This window comes from Colias croceus, chromosome 17 (genome assembly GCF_905220415.1).
Source record: "Colias croceus chromosome 17, ilColCroc2.1".
Lineage (NCBI taxonomy): Eukaryota > Metazoa > Arthropoda > Insecta > Lepidoptera > Pieridae > Colias > Colias croceus.
Window position 1 is genome coordinate 3,069,960 of NC_059553.1, and position 15,583 is coordinate 3,085,542.

The window sequence follows — 15,583 nt, forward strand, 5'->3', positions numbered from 1 at the left end:
ATGTAAAATATCCGAACATACATTTAAAATTCTTTGTACAACCCTAACCTTCAGGAAAAGGATATGTCGAAATCACTTATTGTCTATGAATAAAAAATATTTTTTAAAAGTAAAATTAAAATCATTTCTTTTATTACTTACGATTGTTTTCATATTATCCGTCTTGAAACTTCTTGTCTAAGATATGTTATCGAGAGAACAGCGATTCCACAACGTATTTGCTGTGTACTTGATTCAGTAACAATTAACATATTTATTAATGAGAACATATGAGTTTGTCTATGCCGTATCCAATGTGGCCGCTCATCAGCAAGCGTCAAGAATAGTCAATGATAGTCAAGTTATGGCGTTTTGTGAAAGACGTTGATTGTTTTTAATTTTATAAGTGTTGTTAATGTCAGTGTAACTTTTATAACTTAAACTTAATATGAGTAGATATTACGATTATAGTAGCGCCATAGCATGGTAAGTAACATGAATCTATTGCTTACATTCATACCGTTTCTAATCTAAATACGTTTACAATACAATGTTTCATTGATTATTTATTAAAGTTATTAACCTTTCCGTAGTATAGAAAATAAACATAGGCATTCTAACTTGCTGTTGTATGTAAGTTTCGGATGCCGGTATATTTACAAATAGCAAACGTGGTTGTTTAATGCAAACCCCCCTACGATGTGTAACAGAACTAGATTATGGAGCACTGAGCCCGAAGAAAACTAAATAAATATTTTTATATTAATTTTCATTAAGATTCCTCTCTATAAAATTAAATTTATCGAAAACCCGGTTATAAATATTATTTTAAATTTTTAAATATTGTATTAAATTAAAATAATCCTGTATTGTAAAATAAGGGGTTTTGATTTGGTGAACTACCAAGTTGTATTCACTATGTAGAATTGCTCTCTTCTTTCTGCAAAATATTATTAATAATTAATGTTGGTTTATACTCACATTCATTTGTTTTAATTTAAGAACAACCCTCGTGTTTTCCTTCTTAATTTTCCATTCAACTTCAGCATTCACTTAGTTCTGATTTATTTAGATTAATGCAAGTTACCATAAAGCTTTGTAATAAATACTAGGAGCTTTTCCTGAATCAATAAGCCAGAAGTATATCTTAATGTATATGCTACTTATATTATTAGTCTGATAAAGTGGTGGTCCTTATTATCCTATTTCCACAATAACGACACTAGTACTAGCAAGTTGATCATTTATTTTTTTAGTTTGATGATACTTGTATATTTCTGGAAAATTTCCTTGGACAAGAAATTCAACTTATTTCTCTTACTGATCAGCTCCTGTTGACCCAATTATTATCCTTATTTTGTCCATTACCTATTTAAGGAATTAATTTTATTTTTTCCCTAGCTTCACAGCTGCAGTGGAATAATTTATCTGTTTTCTAAAACAAAAGGGACCGCCAACATTATTACAAATCTTTATCTTCGTTTTTGGCTTTGCGGTTTGTCCGATTTCAAGCTGCAAGACATGTTTTAACCATTGTAGACATTGAATGGGTAATTATTCAATTGCAGATGTTTAAACCTCCCTTAATCCCAGCAAATGTAACTTCGGTAAGAGAAATAAGATGTCGCGTTGTCAAGGATCTCCGAAATTTTCCAGAACTTCACCAATACTGCCTTAAGCTGTGTAATAGCATTGTCTGTCCGTTTGCGGACTCCTTAATTTCAGTTGACATGAAAAAAGTTGGTCGTCAACAATGGTTAAAACAAGGTCTTCAGCGAGGGTAGTCAACGCTGCCCAGAGTGCACCAGCCACAAATGGAAATTCTTCTGAAATAAGAACCAAAAATAAGGGCTATTCTAGGCAAGTGTCAATAATTTGCGATTGTGGCGCAAGCTCCAGTCAGTAGGATTCAACTTGCTGACCAGCTCATAGAAAGCTTTAAGCAGGCTATTCAATGTTAACCGGTGTGTCTGTCTATGTAGACCATAAAGATACTTGGGAGAAACCCTCTACTGTAATCTGTCCAACGCTGATATGCAAGGACAAGTGTTCTTGATGATTATTTCTAATTTTATTATCACATTTCACATATTGTCCTTGTATATCTATTGAAAAATTCCAGGAATGAATAGGTCTTTTTCAATAAAAATTAATATTATAGAAAACGAAGCATGAATACATAGATGTTATGTCTAGCTTGGTGGTGGGTGTTTTTTCGGCCAGAGACAGAAAATGCATGTTATATGTGTGATGTAGGAATATTGAGAATATTCTTTGTATAATGGAGAAATTTGAAATTTTTTTCAGGAACAACCAGGGGATACAGTCTGGTGCAACAGGCACAAACTCGCAAGGCAAAGACCCGCTAGCGCCCGCGCTCCAGGGCTCCCGCAACATGTACCAACACCCAGTGGTCAGTGGGTACAGTATAGTCAATAATCCACAGGATTCCAGGTCACAGACACTACCAGTCACGGTTAGTGTTCTTTGTGTTTGGTGTTGTGCAGTTTGTGTCACCTGTCAGCATTGTATTTCATTTAGTTTTGATTTGGTTCCTTAGTAAATGCATGTATGTTTTGTTGGGTAGTATCCAGGCTTTTAGAAGTTGAGTATGAAATGTTTTACATATTAAAAAGTGATAAGATTGGAAAAAAAAATCCACTCTCAATATAGAAACATTCTGGTTGAGATATCAGTTGCAAGAAGTGCATACAAAAAAAAACCTAAAAGTCAACTAGCTTATGAAATTTTGAGAAATAAGATGCAGATTGCAGGCAGACTCATCACATCATGATCTTATGGATTTTCTGTCGTTTATGTACTGATTATATACTTTCACCTTATATGGTATACCTCCTTTTATATAAATAATATCTTGTGGTATAGCTATACCTAAACGCGTTAGGGAATGGAATGAAATTTATGTTTGGCCTGCAAGATTATTTAGTTTAGTATTCCTTAGGTCTTTATAATGGTTTTATGTGTATAGTTGTAGTTTGTGTAATTTGTGTTTGAATTGTAAGAATGGAAGTGTATGCAATTAAATGTTTCATCATCAGCCCATATACATTCCCACTGCTGGGACACGGGCCTCCTATGAGGGTACAGGCCATAATCCACCACGCTGGCCAAGTGCGGGTTGGCGGATGACACATGTCGTCGAACTTTTTTTTAATTCTTCGACATGTCGGTTTCCTCACGATGTTTTCCTTCACCTTTCATGTTTAGTTTTATATATTTATTTGTGCGATTATTTCTGGGATTGAAAATATTTTTGTCTACAATCTTCACAAGTTCACATTTGTCCTCTTTGTTAAAAGCTTGCTTATAGCCAGTTTTAGTTCTGTTGAGTTCAACCCATGCTGATATGTTTTTATATAAATTCAAAATTAGTGTCTGTAGCTCCTAAATGTTATCTCTATAAATTCACAATGTACATAATAATGTTGAATAGTTGAGATACAGATGTAGAAAAACATATTTTATATTAATTTTTATCAATAACAAAACCATTTTAGGATATTCACAAGATTAGCATATTACATTAATAGATATCCTAATATTTTAATTGCGAAAGTGTTTGTCTTTCTTTCTTGTTGCAAATAAGCGAGTTTGAAAGATAATTAGATGTGTAACAACCGTGTAACATAATCTATATGTATATTGTTCTATTTTTGTTATTCCGAGCGAAGCAATAATCAACTCTCATTCAATAATGCAAAATAGATCAATGCTATATATAAATATTTTTTTAATTCAATATAATCGGTGATACATAGTAAAACTATGTTATAACGATTCAAAAGTACTTCTACAATCTAGAAGAAATCTATTTGAATAGATAAATTTTTATGTTTGAGTTATGACGATTCAAAAGTGCTTCTAGAAGCTTCGGAATTATGAGTTTATGTTTGAGTTTAAATGTTGTTTCCTCATCAGGGCCATCAAAATCCCATGTACGCTAGCAGCATGTACCACGGGTACGGCGGGTCGGGGGGCGCCACGCTCGCGCCGATGCCGTCCCCGTCCCCCTCCGCGCAGATACCGCCGCCCTTCCCTGTGCACCCTGATGTTAAGTTTAAGAAGTGAGTAGTGTAGGAATAGATGGTTTTATTAATGGGATGTGTAAAATTTGTTAGTAATGTTGTTTTTATTTTGTTTGTCATAAATTATTTTCGTAAGAGATAAATCTGTGTATGTATGTGCAACGCAAGGGCCGACCTTGGGTAGTATGGCTGAATGATGACAAATTTGTCAGCGATGGATACAGCTCGCGGTGCCTTGAATGCAAGGCATTAGATCAAAATAAAAACCATCAACTTATTCAGTTGTTTGCTATTTCAGTTGTCAGACTGTTTGCAATTTCAATTATCAGACATTGAAAGAGCATATGCAATTTCATCTATTAAATCCTAGCACCACTTTTTTAAATAGTTTAATTATTACCAGGCTACCTTTCTATGATGTGTTGGCGGAACTCATGAAGCCATCAACCATGATGCCGATGCAAGCTGGTCGGATGCAAGAAGGCACATTTATATTCCACCTCACACCGCAACAGGCTACAGAAATCGCTTCAGGGAAAGACGTTGTTGGCACTAGTAATAAACTGGATTATGTTATACAGGTAATTGTTAACTAGGATATACAAGTTTTTGTTAACTTTGCTTGCTATTAAAGATTTCAAGTTTGTATTACAGATATGTAGTTCTAAGTCAAATAAGTATTTTAATTGTATTATTTCTACATGAAATTTGCATTTCAATATAAGTATAAAATAGAAGTATGTAGTAATTTACATTGATTATATTATTTTCAACAGGCGCAGCTAAGATTTTGTCTATTAGAAACTTCATGTGAACAAGAAGACTACTTCCCACCTAGTGTTAATGTTAAAGTAAACAATAAGATGTGTCCACTACCAGTAAGTATTTCTAATAATTACTTTCAGTCCCTTTAATTCTTTAAATTCATAATATAATAATTGATAAAAATTAGTTATTGTCCACTGTATACTTCTCAAACTAAACAAATACTTGTCGTTCATACTCTGCTTTTTTTTCCAGAACCCAATCCCCACAAACAAGCCCACGCCAGAACCAAAGCGGCCTCCCCGGCCAGTAAACATTTCCTCCCTCGTCAAACTGTCACCAACTGTAGCGAACACTATACATGTATCATGGGCTGCTGACTTCACGAGAGCCTACGTACTGAGCGTGTTTATGGTTAAGAAGCTCACGTCAGCGGAACTGCTGCAGCGCTTAAAGAATAAGGGGACCAAGAATCCGGATTACACTAGATCGCTTAGTGAGTTGGTTTGGTGTATATGCTGTGTAGGAAATATGCTTTCTAAATTGCTATATGAATTTCTTAATTATTATTAAATATTATAACATTGTGAATACTGGTGAAATGAATTCTTATTTCATTAATTAAATATTGCTCTAATTACGAAAAAACTTAACAGATTTTTAAACAAAATTAAAACATTTTGATTTCTTAAAGTGTTCGTTCAAAGATGCTTATCGTTTCACTATGACAGTCAAAGAGAAGCTCTCAGAAGACTACGACAGTGAAATAGCAACAACTTCACTCCGCGTATCTCTAATGTGCCCGCTGGGAAAGATGCGCATGTCGTGCCCGTGCCGGCCGGCGAACTGCCCGCACCTGCAGTGCTTCGACGCGTCGCTGTTCCTGCAGATGAACGAGCGGAAACCCACGTGGCTGTGCCCCGTGTGCGACCGCCCCGCGCCTTATGACTCCCTGGTAGTTGACGGGTGAGACAATTTATAGATTTTAAATAATTTGTTAATGCCCATTATCTTTTGTATTTTTGGTACATTATTTATGTGATCAGTGAATATTTTTATCATATTAAAGGAGATAAATAGGATTAAATATTTGTATAATAATAATTAATGGCCCTGCCTTCTATGCCAGAGGTTGTGTGTAGGGAAACCGGGGAAAATATTCGTGTGATGAATATTGTCTGTGTCTGGGTGTTAATTGTCTATATAAGTATTTATTTAAAATTATATATGTATATCAGTCATCTTGTTTCCATAACACAAGAGAAAGCTTAGTATGGGATCAGATCATGCTGTGTGTGAAAATTTTTCTGAAAATGTTTTAATTAATTTATCTGTTAATCTTTATTTGATGCTTAAGCTGAAGAGTTAATTTCTCTGATTGTTAGTCTATGATGAAACGTGTGTAAATGTGTGTGATATCTATAGATTACTAGAATAATTTGTCATTTATTTTACACTAGGTATCCGCCCGCGGCTTCGCCCGCGCAGTCAAAGAAAAACCCGCATAGTTCCCGTTCCCGTGGGATTTCCGGGATTGCGTCATTTTCCCGGGATAAAAAGTACCCTATGTCCTTTCTCGGGTATCAAAATATCTCCATACCAAATTTCATGAAAATTGGTTCAGAAGTTTAGGCGTGATTGAGTAACAGACAGACAGACAGTGTTACTTTCGCATTTATAATATTAAGTATGGATATAAACGTTTTTTCTACTGTAACATAAAGTTTAAATATCACAATTGTTCCGCCCAGCTACTTCCAAGAGGTGCTGACGTCGGGGCGGCTGGCGGGCGACTGCAACGAGATCCAGCTGCACGCGGACGGCAGCTGGTCGGCGCACTCGCCGCCGCCGCGCGTGCCGCAGGTCGCGCCCGCCGCCGAGCCCGTCACGCTCATACCGGACGATCTGGGTAAATAAATAATTGGTTGTTTGTAAAGTAGGTTTACGATCGAGATGTTTACGTGATAACGTCTTATTGGTGGCAGCGCTCGAGATGAGACGGGAGATCGGTCCGTCTCTCTCTCGTTATACCTGCGATCGCGCTCGTGAGGTTTTGGTGTGACACAAGTTTCTGAACATGTCACCCGACTAAAACGATTTTAAAGACGTTATCACGTCAATAACTTGACTATTGATCTGGGTAAACCGCTATACCAATCTTGGTATAGCGGTTTTGTTTGTGTACTGGGTGGAAAGTATGTGATTGCAATCTAGATTTGTATGGATTTCATTCGCATTTGTCGTGAAATAGTTGGTTATATATCTATCTAGATATCGAACATTTATCATCCATTTTCATAAGATATTTTTTTTATTATCAAAATTTGTTTTATTATGTTAATGTTGCGAGAATTGTTTTAAACTTCACCAAACATAATTTTCTTGCACATATTACAAATGTAATTTATGTAATAAGTGATAATTAATTTTGTACACTGACAGAAGTGATACCGCTGGACAGTAACGGAGCAAAGAAAGCGGCGGTCGGTGAGAACCGAACGCCCAAATCCACAGAAGTATTGGTTGATCTCACATCGGACTCGGAGGACGAGTTGCCGCTCAAACGGAAGACACCCGCACCCAAGTCGTCACCAATTGCACCTGTAACACCCAAAGAAGAGAATTATTCCTCAAATGGTATGAAATTATTTGTACCTAAATATTTATTAGTAAATTGAATTTTTGATATTTTAAATTATCTACTCACTTTTACCATCATTACTTCTAGGCATTGTGATGATGATGAAAGTAAGACCATGTGTTGAAAATATGCCTAAATTACTTCCTATTGAGGAAAATATTTCAAATACTCAATTGAGAAAATCTTTCAACATCGTTTTAATAACCTGTCCATACTATATTAACATGCGTTAAGCCACAGCTGTCGACCACCACGTCCATCCGCTCCATAATTCTAATATCTAATCTGTGTACAGCAGCTGAAGCAGTCTCATCGAGCGGCTACAGATCCCCGAGCGGCGCGTGCGGTGTGATCTCGCTGGACAGCCCCTCGCCCCCCGCGCCGACCTCACCCCGCGCGCCCCTCGCACACACCGCGCATACAGCACACACCGCGCACCCCACACACCCGCCCGATGAGCCTGATAAACAGACTGAACATTGTAAGTACGAAGTGTGGAAGTGCTTGGTGCGTCCTGCTTGCCTGGTACTTGTTACCAGCAATCGGGATATTGTTTGTAAAGGACAATATCACTAGTGGCCGGTCCCAATATCGTATCTATCTTCGGTTTGACATACTAAAGATAGTAAATGCTATCTATCTTTTGTTTTGGCGTCCCAATAACAGCCAGTAATGGCCGTTCCCAATATCTTTTCTATCTTACGATAGATAGAACCTTACTAGCTATCGGAGATAGCTGATATCTATAACCGTAGTTTGAATATTGGGAACGGCCATAGAACATGTTATAGCTATCTATCTGGCTGTTTATTCGCCGTGCCCACACACCCGCCTGATGAGCCTGATAAACAGATTGAACACTGTAAGTACGAAGTGTGGAAGTGCTTGGTGCGTCCTGCTCGCCTGGTACTTGTTACCAGCAATCGGGATATTGTTTGTAAAGGACAATGTCACTAGAACATGTCATAGTATCTGCATCTAGCATCTCTTTTGATTTGATAGTGTGTCAAGTTGTTTACAATAACTAACAAGTCAATGATTAACATATTTTCGCAGGTACAAGTAACAGCGACCGTGAGAACGAAACATCACCTTCACATTGGGCTCCGTACGCTGACTCTGCGCGGGATTCGCACGACTATCGAAGGTAATTTAACTTTATAGAAGATTTATTTTCACACAATTTTCGCGCGATGTTTATTTTTTATTTTTTCTGACCAAAACGCATTGTGTTTTCTTTATATTTTTTCGCTTACGAGCGTTTTCGGGGTCTGACCAAAATTGGGTTTAGTGAATCCGAGTTCCAACATCAGTATACACAATAGGCAATAGGTGCGGCATTTTTCAAGAATGCCGATACTATTTGTTTGTGATCCGTTTCGAACGTTTTCACTACTGTGAGTTCTACTCGTGAGTTTCACTACTGATTGTATCACTTTCCTTTTCTTTACGTAATATTATCCGCATTTAGACTGCTCCTCTTGGCAGATACTGCCCCGTCCGTACATTTTTCGTAATAATAGGGATACAAAGATTTTGCTTAGCGTATTAATTAATAATGTTATCACCTTTGTACGGAAATATTAAAACAAAAAAGAATATCATCAATGGGTTTAAACTTTTAACACTAATAAGATTAATTTTTTTCTATATTCTAAAATATTTTAACTTTACTATTACATAATATATTTTATCAAATTTTATAATTTTATTACAATAGCATTACCCTTTCTGTATGTTTTGTTTTCATTTGGGGTTTTCCTTAAAACACCGTTAATATATTAAAATTAAATTGTTTGAAATTTTATGTCTCTTCTCTAACCTCATATATGACCCCACGTGTAAAGAGCGTTGTCCGATATCTAAGAAATTGTATGGCTATCTTGATATGTTAAAAACAACTAATTTGTATGCAAACAACAGCGGATATTTATGAGTAATATCATTAGCATACTAATATTAAATTTTTACAAAAAAAAAAATATCTCATACAGGGTTAGTTTTCAATGACCAGCCAAAATTTAAAATAAAGATCTAGATATTAAACCAAAGGTACATTTAAAATATTATTGTCGAATAAAAAAAAATAGCATTCATTTGAAAATGTCTTATAAATTTCCTAAATTGTAAACACGCGATAATCAATGCACTTGTGTGCGTGCGCGCATCGCCAAATTTATGTGTGTGCTAACTTCTACCTATCTAGGTTGTTGAACTGAATTGTGCTTTTGTAATGTCCACACGTTCGCTTTTTAGTGGCGGACAGGAATGAAATATAATTAAAAAAAAACGTTTTTTTTTTTTTTTCATTAGATCGAAAATGTTATCGATTCTGAACCATTTCTGAAAATTTTGCCGGTCATTGAAAACTAACCCTCCCTAATATTTTTTTGTTTTGACAGTATATGTATATGGGATATCAAAAATTTTATCAATGAACAACCAAAAAAAAAAAACATAATATTACAATTCGTAGATCCCGTTAAATTTATTTTTTTACCCAGGTAAATTTATTTACCCTGATATCTTAAGACTGATCGTAATAGACATATTTATATCAAATCAAATCATATAAAATAAACATATTTGATTTGATTTGATTATTTCATTGTGTTCTTCATATAAAACAATTTCACGTTTCAGAACAATTGTTTATTCACCAGATACTGACTGAGGGAGAAGAGTGGCCGGCCGGCGTACGCCAGCGGTCATTCTTCTGAAGACGAGGAATCTACATACGCGGAAGTGCCCGTTATTCAACCATAATAGAATAATAATAATAAACTATCGAACTACTCAGTGTTAAAAACATCAATAAAGATTTTCAAATTTAATACATTTCATTTCCACGTCTCAAATGTTGGTACAATGCAATTTTGAACACCTTCCATACAAGTTGTTTCTATTGCAAATAAAATACTGAACATCATAACAATCATAGCGTAGCGGACATTATAAATATTCCATAGTATAGATAAGTATTTCTACATGTCGGAAATTATCGTACAATAATTATATGTATTTACAAACACTTCTTTTCATTACATCTCGATTAGTTGACCTCTAAGAAATCTCACAGAATGATAGTAAATTAACAGTTAGATAGTAAATAATTACGATTAGCTTTTGTTACCTGATATTATTTAAATCTAAATAAGTCCGATACAATGACTCTAACTATTATGTATGTATGCGTGTACAATCTTCTTTGTAAAGGTGTAAAACCAAATAATATGTGTGTATGAATATTTTTATTTACGAACTACTTTTTCATTAGAATTTAATTAGATGAAATGCGCATTGATTGGCAATTATTGAAATTTTCATTTAACAGATATTCAAAATTATTTAAATGGCTTTTTTTTAATACTTTATTGTCTACATATTTATCAAAAGTCAAAACCATGAAATGACAAAAAGTCAATGAGTCCAAAATACCCAAGAAAATACCATACCTTAAAATGAATAATTTCAATGTCAAAAATTATACTAACCTATACGTTCTATAGTAACAGTAGTAAAAAAATGATTTCTGGCTACTCGGTTCGGTTCCGGGTAGTTTTAAAATTTTTAACAGTTAGGGTATTAATTTAATTTCCCAAACTGAGACAAATGCAATAAAAATAATAAAAAAATCCGTTCAGCCGTTCTTGAGTAATAAGTTGTATAATTAACACGTCTTTTATAGTTACATATTGCCTAAAGAAACGTTTGAAATATTTATTTGTATTTAAAATTAAGAAGTAGCCTAAGTACTGATAATATTACTTTAATAAAGTGTTTGTGACGGCGCTTATATAGTGCTCTTACTTACATTTTAAAGATTTAATGTTAATAACAAGATTATATCGTAAGGTAGACACAATAAATACAATTAAATGTAAATATGAGAATATTGTGTTTTAATATTTCCCCAAAAATATATTTTCGCAACAAATTACCACTAGTTTATTTTCCCTCCCTTAGATATAAGTTATAACAGACGAAAGTTAAGTTACCTTTCGATAGTTAGCAAGTGAAAAGGTCAATGGCCTAAGATGAAGCTTTAATTGTCAGATAATTATTATAATGAATGGGCGTCCATGACTATGCCGCCGACGACACTTCAATCGTTATCTATTCACTGGATAAATCCGCGATAGTAAATGCTGCAACGGCAGACGCCGCCGGTCATAATCAGTATGCGCCCTTCTCATTTTTCTACAGCCTGTAAAAAGGCCGCCATCTCCCTCTCGCTAGATGCGTGCAACATAAAGACATCCCGCTCACTCCCATGTCGTACCGGTCTCGGTGCCGGGGGACACGTAGCGTTCCTCGCTTCACTCGAGTTCCGCGGTCATCCGCCGACTCGATGCGGCGCTGACGTGCAATACGCCAAACTAGTGTTTCTACCGTAAAATCACCAGTGTTATTTGTTTATACCTACTATGGATTTGATTACATGGCCCCAAGGATTGAATGGCGATTGTATGTTCTATTGAACGTGTATGTGTTATGTTTGAAACGACTTAAATTGTGAAACGGGTCGGCCGTGTTCGTTTATGTGCTGAATGGTGATTAAAAGTAATTTACTTTGCTTTTACGGTGTAGAGGGTCGGTCGGTGCGTATCGATCGCATATTGAAACAAAGCTGTGGATTGTTTTGGCGGTGTGAAACAAGCCGGCAAAGCTTAAGGTAAGCGCTTTTAGCATAATTAACGTCGAAATAACTAGTATGTAAATGGGTTCACGTTAACGTCTTACGGCACGGCGCGGCGGTGCACGCGAGCGCGCGATGTATCGTAGCGATGAAAATTATGGGAAGCTTTATGATTTCGACTAGACTTACCTAATAAATTATAAATGTAAAATGATTCATGGTATTATGAATGCGTCTGCCGTACTTCCATTTATTAATAAGGCGGGTGAATAGAGTTATGCCTTTTCTTAATGAGATAATGGCTCTCGCTGGCCTCGTTCGTAATATTTATAAAGCTCCCGGACTCCGAACCGTACCGTGTCAACAAGCGGTGGGCTGTTTGCCTTCCCATTAGACGACAAGGGAGCCGATAAGGCGAGGCTCAACAACCGACATAAATACCACGAGCTTAAAGCTTTACCTAAATTGCTCACCGAATGTGTTAAGAAAGAAAAATATGAGCTCAGAGACAGATATTCTCTTTATAATAGGATTATTTATACCCGTAATAGGCTTTATACATAGATTAATTTAATATGTAAATTGGATGCGTAATGGAATATGGATATTCATAGTCAATAAACAGCTGTCATTTATGTACCTACCAAGCTACTACGGCGTCTTTATAAAGAGCGACTCGAACGCGGCGACAATGGCGCGATTGTCACGACGCTAAGTAGATGTATTCAATTAGATTTCAGTAGCTGAGTTATTATTATTTTTCAAAGGAACTTGATTTCTTTGCTAGTTCAATATTTATGTTTATTTAATGTTTATAATAATTTTTAACATTTAATAAACATAAATTCCTACTTTGAAAATTATGGTTGATGTTTAGTTTGTTAGACCTCTAATGGCCAGTACATCAACTATCGTTAACTACCTACCTATCGATAGTTTTACAGTTTTACTCGAAGTCTAAATAAAAATATTTATAGGTACCTAACTAGGTTACCTACTTGTATTTATTTTCCAAAGCAAATCCGGCTCAAAGACATTTGTACTATTACAGTAGAATCTTTGATAAAGAACCATGGGTGTCATGTATGTAGCATTAAGTGGAAGCATTTGTATGCTAAATGAATCGGCACAAGAACGAGCGATCTTTTTCCTTATTTTGTTCCTTTATGAGCGGAATTCGTCGCACGATAAAAAAGGCTACGTTACATCATAGGTATATGTACATATCTGTTCCATAATACCTATATACGCCATGTGACATGTCACATTCATTAATATCGGGTTATAGAATTTTAATTAAACAATCTACCTGTTCAATGTATTAAAAATAATAAAACTTACAATACCTATAAAATAATTAAACTTATATATAAGTTATATCATCTCCGCTCTCATTAAATCTTTAATTATTTTCATCGTAATTCCTAAAAAGTTACCTATATTATGCATTCATAAAACCTAAAGGTACCTAGGTATATCAAATTTTTTTTCAATTATAATGACCGGCGAACATGCTGAACGCTTATCGTAAAATCAACATAACCGAAACTTGATGAAGTTTTTGTCCGTCTATATTAGGTATCATGGCGTGGTAATACATGGGTAATTAATTATGAAACGAACCATCTTATTTGAATAATCATTTACTTTATTACTCACGCTGCGCCGCGCCGCCTACGCTACAAAATATAAAATTTATAAAAGTACCGTGCTTTGGTGTATTTAATACAAATAAAACGTTTTACGAAATAATTTTTAAAAAGCATTTAAAATGCACTTAAAGTCCAGAGAAAATAAAATATGTAAGTTTTTCAAGAAATGACAAAACATAAAACAATCGTGATACCTATTGGCAACTACACAAACAGACAGGGTTGATAAACTAATAAAATCACTTAGGTATATAATTATGCGAATCAACAAACTATTCAAAATTTTATTTGTTGATTTCAACTTATCTCAAGAACACAAAAAGAGTAGGTTATATAAAATCTAAAAGCATTTTAAATTAATAAGTCTTAAAATATAAGATAATAGTCATCTATTTATATCACTATTGAGATGTGCTGGCATCTGAACCTTTAAGATAACAGTGTTTTTACTATGTAAGTCCACCTCAATTCTCAAAGGAATAATATCTCCAAATGACGACTCTTCGCGAAGTTTCTCCTGTTACTTTTTCAATCTCGAATATTTGAATAACCATTATTCACGCGTATGATATCATAAACAATGTCGACTCGATGTATCCCATAAATATTTGTCTACTTTATCTTATCATAAATTCATGAGCTATGTAAATATAAATTTATAAGGTGACAAAAATACATAACATATTTGTAAAACAAATTACTTGAGCCTAAGCGATTTGAATTTTCAATTCAGATGCGTACTTAGTTTGGGATTTAACGAATGCTTGACACATAAAGTCTTTATAAAACGTTAAAGCGTTGTTACACAAAGGATTCACTGAAGAGGTTTAAGGGTCCTAAACTACGATGTCGAACTCAATGGGCACTTGGGAATGATAAGTAGACACCTACCTACTGTCTGCAGACGGTCGTACAGATACAGTCTTGTGACTAACGGGCCAATAGGGCAATTTTACCTTTGTTATGATTTTTAGATTCAATATTGGTGTTGGCATCGGAAAAGTGATATATTTTATTCATACGTCGCGGTCTTATCTTTACTTTTATTACAGTGTAAAAAGGCTTGTGTGAACATATGGTATTAGACGCTTTTCGAGCATTTAATGCGATGAAATATTATGCGGTTTTTTTTTCCTTTTTTTTTGGTGAGAATATGTACCTTTGAATTGGATATCATCTGAATAAATTAAATATGTATATTATGTAACTAGGTATGTTAAAAAATCAAACCAAACCATATTATAATTATTCCAAATACCTACAAGAGAATCTCAGTCGCATGATTTATTATAGTTTTAAGTGAATAAGTAAATCAATACTCAGTATGAAATGTTCTTGAACTTCAATATGACAGACTCTCAGACATTTTAAACGACGCGACGTTCGTTATAGGAACGTTCTTGTCTTAGTTCTTGTAATGACCGCAGCTAAGCTAAATGTTTGTCATTACTCCGTCTCTTTGTTTATTTCTGAATATTATAGTGGTTGATGTGTGATTGCATCATTTTATATTAAACTATCAATAAATTACGGTCAGGTATAAAGGAACCTGTCCTCTGTCTTCTAAAATTGACATAGTTTCAAGATCTGATATAAATACTCCAGAAAAGAAACGTTTAAACACAATTTTAAGTTTAATTTTTATTTTTAAATCAATAACATTTCATTTATTTGTTTTAATATTAACATTGAATAATGTTTAATTAAAGTCAATCTTGGTACCAGTATCTAGAGAAATATAAACGATAGATAACCTTTGTAACAACGTGTTATATTTAATTGCTCATCATCTCAGAAGGTCGGTATTATTACTTTGTAAACATAATTAAGATACAATTATTAGCAAAGTGTATTTTAAACA

At 34.6% G+C, this 15,583-nt stretch overlaps 3 protein-coding genes across 8 annotated transcripts in view; all 3 read left to right on the forward strand.

Annotated features, from left to right (window-relative positions):
• Nucleotides 1-15,583, forward strand: part of LOC123698909 — a 194,707-nt gene that overhangs the window by 32,977 nt on the left and 146,147 nt on the right. The gene's annotated exons all lie outside the window — the stretch shown is intronic.
• On the forward strand, nt 332-11,324 carry LOC123698899 (E3 SUMO-protein ligase PIAS3). Of its 6 annotated transcripts, none has more exons than XM_045645716.1 (13): nt 341-465; nt 1,705-1,839; nt 2,287-2,455; nt 3,919-4,064; nt 4,429-4,606; nt 4,802-4,903; nt 5,046-5,286; nt 5,522-5,756; nt 6,542-6,699; nt 7,233-7,427; nt 7,727-7,912; nt 8,488-8,578; nt 10,075-11,324. In XM_045645716.1, the coding sequence occupies exons 2-13, from the start codon at nt 1,733-1,735 to the stop codon at nt 10,103-10,105; spliced, it is 1,839 nt and encodes a 612-aa protein (XP_045501672.1). In that variant the 5' UTR covers nt 341-465; nt 1,705-1,732; the 3' UTR covers nt 10,106-11,324. The 6 variants fall into 6 exon arrangements, with proteins under 6 accessions (XP_045501676.1, XP_045501677.1, XP_045501672.1 ...); XM_045645718.1 differs by having other exon boundaries at nt 10,095-11,324; XM_045645717.1 differs by having other exon boundaries at nt 7,730-7,912.
• LOC123698897 (zinc finger protein 608-like) overlaps nt 11,779-15,583 on the forward strand; it is a 94,822-nt gene continuing 91,017 nt past the window's right edge. Inside the window, exon 1 of the mRNA XM_045645713.1 lies at nt 11,779-12,106. The gene's annotated coding sequence lies outside the window, so the exon portion shown is untranslated. The remainder of the gene's footprint in view (nt 12,107-15,583) is intronic.

What these genes read in the sequence shown, in the direction of transcription:
- LOC123698899 (XM_045645716.1), top strand. Translation starts at nt 1,733, where the DNA reads ATGGTTAAAACAAGGTCTTCAGCGAGGGTAGTCAACGCTGCCCAGAGT. An exon ending in GCTCATACCGGACGATCTGG is followed by an intron (nt 6,700 to 7,232) that starts GTAAATAAATAA and finishes GTACACTGACAG; the next exon opens with AAGTGATACCGCTGGACAGT. An exon ending in AGAGAATTATTCCTCAAATG is followed by an intron (nt 7,428 to 7,726) that starts GTATGAAATTAT and finishes ATCTGTGTACAG; the next exon opens with CAGCTGAAGCAGTCTCATCG.